The following is a 10362-nucleotide window of genomic DNA, read 5'->3' on the forward strand; positions in this document are numbered from 1 at the left end:
GCTCCTATACATATCCTAACTGAACTTGCCAGTTCTTGTCCATCGCCTTTTCTCTTCTTGCTCATTCGTATTATTGTGGAAGGTGATATGGATTTCTTCCCAAACCTGTTTCACCATGTATTCCTTTGTATTTCGTTCTCACTCATCTTCCTCATATTTAAATAAAAATCAACTCGTGCCAAGTTGCCACCTGGTAAAACAGGATGGCCTGTCATTGGGGAAACATTGGAATTTGCCATGGCTGGAACCCCAGAGACGTTCATTAAGGAAAGAATGAGCAAATACTCGCGATATCTCTTCAAAACCTCAATGTTTGGAGAGAACATGGCTGTGTTTTGTGGAGCTTCCGGAAACAAGTTTCTGTTCACCAACGAGAAAAAATATGTCATCTCTTGGTGGCCACGTTCCGTGGAAAAAGTTATGTTTTCTCCTGAAACTCTTGAAAACTTTGTCCCAGAAGATTATATTACAATACGGAGAGCCATAGTTGAATTTCTCAAGCTAGAAGCTCTTCAACATTTCATACCTATCATGGACTCCATGGCAAAGGAACACTTGGAGACAAATTGGTCTCCTTACGGACAAGTCAAGGTTTAGCCGCTTTCAATGAAGTATACCTTTGCATTCGGTTGTAGGTTGTTTATGAGTATCACAGATCGCAACTATGTGGCAATATTGGCTGATCCCTTTGCGCAGATCAAAGATGCAGGTTTAATGTCTCTGCCTATAAATATCCCTGGCACATCCTTTAACCGTGCATTTAAAGCAGGCAAAGTTATTCACCAGAAGCTTTTAGAAGTTATCCAACAGAGGAAGAAGGAGAACAGAGAATAATGTGACAGTTGCTCTTGACTTTATAACTCACGCGCTTCTTGAATTAGAAGAGAACAGCAGATCAGTTATGAACGACATTTTGATTGCTAGCAACATTATGGGCTTACTTTTTGCTGGCCATGATACCGCTAGTTCTGCTATTACATTCGTGTTGAAGTATCTAGCAGAGTTCCCTAATGTTTACAATGAAGTCTTAAAAGAAATTTCTTCTCAACAGTACTATAAGCATATGTCTTCTTTCAATTAAGGATAATTATGCTATAATTCTTTCCATTTAAAAGATTTTCATCAATTGCAGTTGGGGGGTGATCAACAACAATTTTAATTGAAAGAGGTAAAAAAAAGAAAAAAAAAAGGTTAAATGCAAAATTAAAGCGCCACTTGACAAGATCTCATGTACTCCTACATGAGGTCTTTACTTTTACATAGAAACCATATATATATATATATATATATATATATATATATGTGAGAGGAACAAATCTATCCCCAATCAAGTATTGTCCTCTTTAGGATGGGTAGGATCGACCCTTATTCCCACCCGCACGGATTTGCTCAATCCCACATCGGGGAGAGACGCCTCCCACCCTTGCCTTATAAGCACTTGCCCTAAGGAATGGTGTACTATAGTGTGTGTGATCATGGGAGGAATGAATCTATCCCCATTTATGAGTATCACAAATCGCAACTATCCCTTTGCCCAGATCAAAGATGGTTTAAGGATATACAATGTGTTCTTATACGGACGCAACAAAATCTCACAACAATTGTTAAGATTTTTCCATTCATAAGATTGAAAAATGGTACGGTTTTTATGGTTACAACTTTGGGACATATCTACTTTGTAATCCATAAACAAAAGATATTTTTTTCATTTAGTTTTATAATTTTATACTACTCTTATATAACATTATATATATGTAAAGGCATATAATTTAGTTTGTTTAGTTTTATAATTTTTTTTACTTCTCTTTTGTGGATTTAAAAATGTATTTATATATTTAGCATGGCTTCGCTGAATTTTTTTAATTTTTTTTGCCTCTGGCATTGCGTGAAAAATATAATATCATATATAATCTTATTACCATATATAATAGGTTCCCTATATACTGACAACAAATTTTGAGTATAGTAGAATTTTCGAAAAAATCAATGTGTTTGTTCTTCTCAAATACGGCCAAATTTGGACGTGGTGATGCAATGAACATTAAGGTAAGACAATGAACATTAAGGTAAGACTTGGATAATAAATCGAAATTTATTGATTCCAAGAAACTCCAGTATTCTAAATATCCGTACATCCATGTTATGGGACTAGTAGTAGATGTCAAACGGTGGAGGTTGCGGTGCAGTCCCGCCGAGAACAATGAAAATCCTAATCTGGAACAGCCGGGGGCTTGGGAACCAACGTGCAGTAGATGTCCTCTCTCACCTTGTGAAGGAAAAAGCTCCCAAAATTTTGTGTCTCATGGAAACAAAACAATCAGTTGATGAGATGCGAAAAATTCAAGCAGACTTACCATACCGGTGTATGCTAGCGGTTCCAAGTATTCATAGAAGCGGTGGGTTAGCCCTATTTTGGATGGAGGAGATAGACTTGCATATCCAAACTTTCACTCTTCATCACATTGATGCTCTCATATTCAATGGCCTAAATATCTCATGGAGATTGACAGGTTTCTATGGTTGGCTGGATGGACAAAGTAAACATGAGTCATGGCAGTTACTCAAGCACCTTCACACTAGAAGTTCAGCTCCTTGGATTTGTGTTGGGGATTATAATGAGATCATGGCATCAAACGAGAAGCAAGGAGGATTTCCAAAACAATTGAACCCGATGCAGGTTTTTTGAGCTACACTCCTACATTGCGGACTGGTGGACTTGGGCTTTCAAGGTAATATATTTACTTGGAATAATGGTAGACCTAGAGATGCATTTGTGCAAGAAAGGCTTGATAGAGCATGTGCCACGGTTGAGTGGAAGGAAATCTTTCCAGTAGCTTGTGTGACTCACCTTTAATCATCTTATTATGACCATGTGCCAGCCGAATAGGAGGAGAAAGATACCAAAATGATTTGAAGAAAAGTGGCCCACCAAATCGAATTGTGAGAGAGTAATTCAAGAAGCATGGATTATTGAAGTGGGGCATGGCAGCCCTGTGTCAATTCTTTTTGAGAGAGAGAAAAAACAAAAAAAAAACAAAAAAATCCCAGATTTGCTTTGGTTAACTGGAGCCGTGCAGCATTTGATAGCTCAAAAACAGTAATTCAGGAAAAACAAAAACAATTGGAGGCCCTATGCTCCCTCAATAATGCTGATCAATTACTTGCAATTAAGGGATTAAAATTCGAGATAAGTGATTTGCTGCATTAGGAGGAATTAGCATGGTGCCAATGGTCCCGATCCATTTGGCTACTGGTTGGTGACAAAAATACGAAGTTCTTTCATCAAAGGGCTAGTCACCGAAGACGCAAAAACCAGATCATGGGGAATTTTTATGAAGAAGGTAACTGGAATACTACGGAGGGGAGCATAGCCCAAACTGCAGAACACTATTTTCAACACCTCTTCACCACTTCCAACCCATAAGACATTGAAGGAGTCCTAAATTCGATGGACAGATGGGTCTCCCAAAGTATGAATGCCTCTCTTCTTCAACGGTATACTCCAGAGGAGGTTAGAGAGGCCCTATTCCAAATGCACCCATCCAAGTCACCATGCCCCGATGGTCTGTCTCCATTCTTTTTTCAAAAGTTTTGGCACATTGTAGGGCATGATGTCACAACAGCTGTACTGTCAGTGTTAAACTCTGGCCATATGTTGAGAAAAATGAACCATACACATATAGTGTTAATTCCAAAGAAAAATGACCCTACACACATGGTGGATTATAGACCCATTAGCTTAGCCAATGTAATATCCTGAATCATATCAGAGGTTATTGTTAATTGTTTGAAGTTTATTTTGCCGAATGTGATTTCTAATGCCCAAAGTGCTTTTGTACCAGACCGTCTAATCACTGACAATACCACTGTAGCATATGAGTTACTTCATAGGCTGCGAAACAGGAGGAAGGGAAAGAAGGGGCAGATGGCAGTGAAGCTGGACATTAGCAAAGTCTATAATAGGGTGGAATGGGTCTTCTTACAACAAATGATGATGAAATTGGGCTTTGCTCCTTCTTGGGTCCAATTGGCAATGGAGACAGTGACCACAGCTTCGTACTCAGTTCTAATAAATGGAGAGCCAAAGGGTTTTATCACTTCTACTAGGGGGATACGACAAGGTGACCCTCTCTCACCATATCTATTCCTCATGTGTGTGGATGGCCTTTTAGCCCTAGTGAGAAAAGCAGGGAAGACAGGAGGGTTAAAAGGAATCAAATATAGCCAAAATGGAGTATGGGTATCTCACCTCCTCTTCGCTGACGATAGCCTTTTATTTTGTCAAGCAACAATGGAGGAAAGCCAAAAACTATTACAGTTGTTGGCACAATATGAGGCTGCATCTGGTCAAGCAATCAATAGACAAAAGACTTCCCTCTTTTTTAGCAAGAACACGAAGCCGGAGGTAAAAGAGCAAATAAAACAACTATTTGGGGCAAGAGTTATGACAGAATGTGAAAGATATCTTGGGTTGCCAAAGGCCACAAGTAAATCAAAGGTTAACACCTTTAAAGACTTACAAGAAAAAATCACCAAGAGAGTCATGGGATGGAAAGAAAAAACTATTTCAAACGCAGGAAGAGAAGTTCTTATCAAAACTGTGGCCCAAGCGATACCTACATACTCCATGAGTCTATTCAAACTACCATCTTCCATTTGCGACAACATCAATTCCATGATGGCCAAATACTGGTGGGGTCAAAACCAAGATGAACGGAGGATACACTGGATCAATTGGACAAAACTGTGCACTGCAAAGAAGGAAGGAGGACTGGGTTTCCGTGATCTTCATGCTTTTAGCCTATCTATGTTGGCAAAGCAAGCGTGGAGATTAATCGAGGAAAATCATTCTTTAATTTACAGAGTGTACAAGGCACGTTATTTCCCAAACTCATCTTTCATGATGGCTGAGCTAGGGAATAACCCCTCCTTTGTGTGGCGCAGTCTATTATCAGCAAGGGATGTCATTAAGGAAGGCACTAGGTGGAAAGTGGGAGATGGCCGTAGAATTGGAGTATTCACACACTCATGGCTATCACGCACCCCTGTAACACGAATTGAAGTACCACCAGATATGAAGGTTTGTGAGCTAATAGACCAAGACACAAGACAGTGGGACCGGGGAAAAGTAGTTGCCATGTTCACTGCCCAAACCAGGGATGAAATCCTCTCCTTGCCACTCAACAACACTAATGGCCATGAATCTGTTATTTGGATGGAAAACAGGGCAAAAAAATTTACGGTGAAATCAGCATACAAGGTGGCCTATAGACTGCGACATCATCACAAAGCAGAGCACTCAGCAGCCAGAATCCACGGATCCACTTGGAACATGATCTGGACGCTAAACGTGCCGCCAAAAGTGCGCACCTTTATATGGAGAGCTTGCTCAAATTGCTTGCCTACACGGGATAATCTACGCCGCCGTAGAGTGAGCATAGACCAGACTTGCGAAATGTGTAAGCAGGAACCCGAGACCACCTCCCATGTACTTTGGACTTGCCCATTTGTAAGGAATGTATGGGCTCTGGTCAAAGGAAGAATTCAGAAGAGCAGCAACGGTGTAGACAATTTTTTCCTCCTATTTAGACAGATGCAAACAAAAGTAAGCAAGCAAGAACTGGAATTATGGGCGACCACGACCTGGGCAATATGGAACGCACGAAATAAGGTAATCCTGGAAGGGGCGACGGGCTTGCTTGAAGAATATCAAAGTCTGATGGAAACACAAAGGATAGATTGATTTTTGTTTTAAGTAGTTTCCTTTATATTGTATTTAAATTCCCACGGTATGGACTCAGCATAACTAAGTGGCTGGGGCCACTTAGTTAATTCTTGTGAATGGTAACATATCAATTATCGGTATGCCTCAATACATATAAATGATATTAGCGATATTATAAATTCTATATATGAGACTTATTAATTGATATGTCATCAATCATAAAAAATTGGTAATCCAAACTGTTATTTATTATGTTGTTGAAATAATACTAATTACATTCATTATCATATTAATTTAAAATCATATTTATTATGTCATGTCACCAACCCAATCTAATGTTTATGATTATGAGGCTTAAGATAAATGGGAAAACCATCAACTGGAATAGGTGATAGTTTGCAAGTAATCTTTTCATCCGAAATTGCTTTCTCCCACTTGAATCTTGTCACCACATTATGCATAAAAACTAGTATTTCTAATCGAGCATACTCCCTCCCAGGGCAAATTCTAGGTCCTCCTCCAAATGGTACAAATGTGTAAGGTGCTGGACCATTACTTTCAAATCTTGAAGGATCAAATTTCTCAGGATTGGGAAAGTATTTAGGATTTTTGTGTGTTGAATGTGGAGTCCAATATGCCTACAGCAAAAACATGGAATCGGAACATTAATAATCATTATTAAAACATAGAGAATTTCTATATAATTAATTTGGCTCATGTACTGGTACGTGTCACATACCTTCCACCCTTTAGGAATAGTAAATCCTGCATAAGTGAAGTCCGTTATGGCCTCTCTAAATGTTCCTGAAGAAGGCGGTATTAGCCTCATTGCCTCACGCGCCACATTCCAAGAGTACTTCATTTTCTTAATGTCATCCCAATTCAACAAATCATTCGGGCCCTTAGATCTTGCAATTTCCATTTGCTCTGTTTAACAATATGACCTCATTTTCGTTAGATTAGTCTTTCTAAATCGCATTTATGAGATATGTCACATATGTCAAGAGCTACATTTAGCATACTAAATGAATTTTTTTGTATTTTTCTTAATTACTAGCTACAGGTGGCCGCTAAAAGATTGGGCCACTATAGTTGATTGTGCACGCGCTTGTGTATTGATAATGTTACACACTTCCCTCTTTAATAATTTTTTGTTAGATATGTATTTTAACAGAATTATTTAGAATTCTAAGTCATTGTAATTTAAAATTATCCACAAAACTTGAGATATAGGGTTCGTTTGAATACAATTTATTTTGCTGAAAATTGAAAACATTGTAACAGAATAATTTTTAAATGTGTGAATAATACCGTGGAACCTATTTTTAATGAAAAAGTTGCTGAAAAATGAAGTTTATGAATCCTGTGAACAGTATACAGGACCCACTGATGTGCTTGGTACACAGGAGAAATGTCCAACAACTATGGCTAAAAAAAAAAAAAAAAAAACGCTGAAAAGTGAAAACGCAAACACGCAAACGTGAATCCAAACACTCACATAGATTGAATATAGATGGAATAATAAATAATATTTTTTTCTCTAAATTGAAATTGATGTTAATCTACGATATACTATATTAAATGGTAGATACGCTTATGATGAAGATCTTTTAAAGCGAAAGAAGTCTAGCGTAATAGTGTTTTAACGGAAAGAAGACATAGGCCCATAATAGCCAATAGGTCGAGAAGAAGTACCTTTTAAGACCTCATTGTAAACATGAGGGAAGTCTGCTAGATTCTTCAACACGAATGTGATAGCAGAACTAGTGGTATCATGTCCAGCAAGAAGTAAGCCCACAATGTTGCTAGAAATTAACAAGTCGTTCATAACTGATCTGCCGTTCTCATCTAATGCAAGAAGCGTGTGAGTTATAAAGTCACGAGCAACCGTCGCATTATTCTCTGATAGCAGATCTTTCTTCCTCTGTTGGATTACTTCTAAAAGCTCCTGGTGAATAACTTTGCCTGCTTTAATGGCGCGGTTAAAGATTGTGCCTGGGATATTTATAGGCACAGACGTTAAACCATCTACGATAAGGGCAAAGGGATCAGCAAATGTTGTCACATGGTTGGGATCTGTGATACTCATAAACAACCTACAAGCCAGTGCAAAGGTATACTTCATTGAAAGTGGCAAAACCTTGACTTGTTTGTAAGGAGACCAATCTGTCTCCAAGTGTTTCTTTGCCATGGAGTCCATGATAGGTATGAAATATTGAAGAGTTTCTGGCATGAGAAATTCAACCACAGCCCTCCTTATTTTGATAGAATCTTCAGGGGAAAAGTTTTCAAGAGATTCTGGAAGGAGAACTTTTAGAAAGAAAGGCGGCAACCAAGAGATGACATATTTGTTCTCATTGGAGAACAGAAACTTGTTTCCCGAAGCACCACAAAACACAGCCATGTTCTCACAAAACAGTGAGGTTTTGAAGAGTTCCTGCGAGCATTTGCTCATTCTGTCGTTAATGAACATCTCTGGTGTGCCTCTTTTCCCAGCCATGACAAATTCCAATGTTTCCCCAATCACAGGCCATCCCTTTTTACCTGGTGGAAACTTGGCACGAGTTGATTTTTGCTTATAGATGAGAAAGATGAGTGAGGTGGAAATACAAAGGAGCACAAGGTGCAGCAGGTTTGAGAAGAAATCCATACCAACTTCCACACCCTCTTGCCTGCACAAATGAGCAAGACCTAATTCTCTAATTTCCAAAGGAGGTTAGTTAAGTGGTGGAGCCAGGAATCTTATGTTGGGGTCGAACTATAAATTTTGTCAAGATAAACTCAAATAAAAAATAGACACTTTCCTAAAAAATCCACATAATATATGTGTGTGTAAATATAAAATATATAAATTGTTTGTAAAACTTCATCCATGTTTGACAAATCAATATCATAATGTTATAATTGAAGTATCATATGAGGTTTTTTTATTTCTTGATAAAATCTTAAGAATAGGAAGTTTCAACCAAATTGTATATATTATCAATGTTGAATGATTTGAACATATTAATTGGAATTGAAATTGAGCTAAAAATTAGGGATCCTACACTTCTACTATTTACTCACAAAACTTACTACCTAACTATTTCATTGTATATCAACTCTAAACTCTCTATTTTTAGGAAAAATTACTAAATTATTTGATCAATGCTTTCTTTTGGGGGGGGGGCAACTCCTTTTTTTTTTTTTTTTTTTTCATATAACCTTTAAATATTTATAAAATATACTTAAATTGTAAAAAAAATTAAAAATTTTGGGAGAGCCCATGTGGCTCCGCCACTGGGTTAGCTAGAGCCTGAACAATATCAAGCAAACTTATCACAATAAGTATAAATCTTGAAATTGAATCTAGCTACAAAGTAGGAATTGCCAAATAAGCACTAAATTAGGCAAACATAGTATTTAGCCTCACAAATAATATTTTTCACTTCCAAAGTTTCTCAACCAATTCATTCACAAGGCATAGGCTCCAATTTGTAAAATTAACCCATTCAATATCATCTCCTTAATACTAAAATCTTAACAATTTATGAGTAACTTCTATAAGATTTACACAACATCATCAAGAAACCCATGAAATCAAAATCACAATATTCTCCAACACAAACCATTTAAATATTTTACTAGCTCCAAATAACTCAATAAAAATTATATTCACCATCTATTTCACATTAAGTGCCTATTTGGATCTACGTTATTACGTGTCTGTGTTTCACAATTCACGTTTCCTTTTATTTATTTATTTATTTTTTAAGCCATAGTTGTTGACTTTTCTCCCATAAACAGTGCATGGGTACACTGTTCACGGGACCCATAAACTTCACTTTTTAGCAACTTTTTTCATTAAAAATGGGTCCTACAGTATTATTCACACATTTAAAAATTATTTTGTTACAGTGTTTTCAGCAAAAATAAGTTGTATTCAAACGGATTCTAAAGAGCTCAAATCCCAAAATCTTCACCACTTAGATAGCCACCATTGTAAAAACTATAAACTCACACATCAAATAATTCCACTAATACAAAACTCATACATATAAACACATAAATATCACTTTCAAAACTCATAAATCACATGGGTATTATTACCAAAGCTTAGATAAAAAAAAAAAATAAATAAATAAATAAAGCCTTTAGTAAAGCATATAAACCCACCAAAAATATTGGAAATTTTTATCTCAAATAGTAAAGATGAGTGAGCCTTACCTTTTTCCTATGAAATTTTTTGGTGGTCTTGTTGGAAAAAAATGGTTGTGAAAGTGCTGAGAAGTGATATCGGTGGGAGAGTAAGGGAGTGCGAGAGAGTAGTGTATGTAAGGAAATGAAAAGAAAAGAAAGATGTATAAGAGCCTTGATTTGACCGGCCAAATAAGGAAAGATATTTCTGAGTGCGCGGTGGTAGGTGGCCCCTTAAAAATCTGATCCCTTTGTTTTTTTGCGTTACATAAGTAATATATTATTTTCTACTCGGGAAGAAGTTGACCCCGTTGTTTTCCCTTATAATTATATTACAAGCCGACAGGCAAAATGGAAATAAGTTCTTTTCCATGTGTGTCGGCTAAGCTTTGATTAATTGTCACCTAACCCAAAAACAATTGTGATTTTTAAAATTTTTAAAGCAAGGATGCATGTATTTT

At 37.1% G+C, this 10362-nt stretch overlaps 3 protein-coding genes across 3 annotated transcripts; 2 read left to right on the plus strand and 1 right to left on the minus strand.

The window, feature by feature from the left end:
* Nucleotides 1–237: 237 nt before the first annotated feature.
* On the plus strand, nt 238–834 carry LOC126721246 (beta-amyrin 28-monooxygenase-like). The gene is made up of 2 exons (XM_050424302.1): nt 238–569; nt 636–834. The coding sequence occupies exons 1-2, from the start codon at nt 238–240 to the stop codon at nt 832–834; spliced, it is 531 nt and encodes a 176-aa protein (XP_050280259.1).
* Nucleotides 835–2200: 1366 nt separating this feature from the next.
* On the plus strand, nt 2201–5743 carry LOC126721247 (uncharacterized). Its single transcript, XM_050424303.1, has 2 exons — nt 2201–2677; nt 3794–5743. Exons 1-2 carry the CDS (start codon nt 2201–2203, stop codon nt 5741–5743), a joined length of 2427 nt encoding a protein of 808 aa, XP_050280260.1.
* A 283-nt stretch (nt 5744–6026) lies between these two features.
* Nucleotides 6027–10030, minus strand: LOC126720415 (beta-amyrin 28-monooxygenase-like). The gene is made up of 4 exons (XM_050422858.1): nt 9932–10030; nt 7421–8424; nt 6465–6652; nt 6027–6363 (listed from the first exon to the last, which is right to left on the minus strand). Exons 2-4 carry the CDS (start codon nt 8373–8375, stop codon nt 6058–6060), a joined length of 1449 nt encoding a protein of 482 aa, XP_050278815.1. The 5' UTR covers nt 8376–8424; nt 9932–10030; the 3' UTR covers nt 6027–6057.
* Nucleotides 10031–10362: the final 332 nt, after the last annotated feature.

Source organism: Quercus robur, chromosome 4 (genome assembly GCF_932294415.1).
Source record: "Quercus robur chromosome 4, dhQueRobu3.1, whole genome shotgun sequence".
NCBI classification, from domain to species: Eukaryota; Viridiplantae; Streptophyta; class Magnoliopsida; order Fagales; family Fagaceae; genus Quercus; species Quercus robur.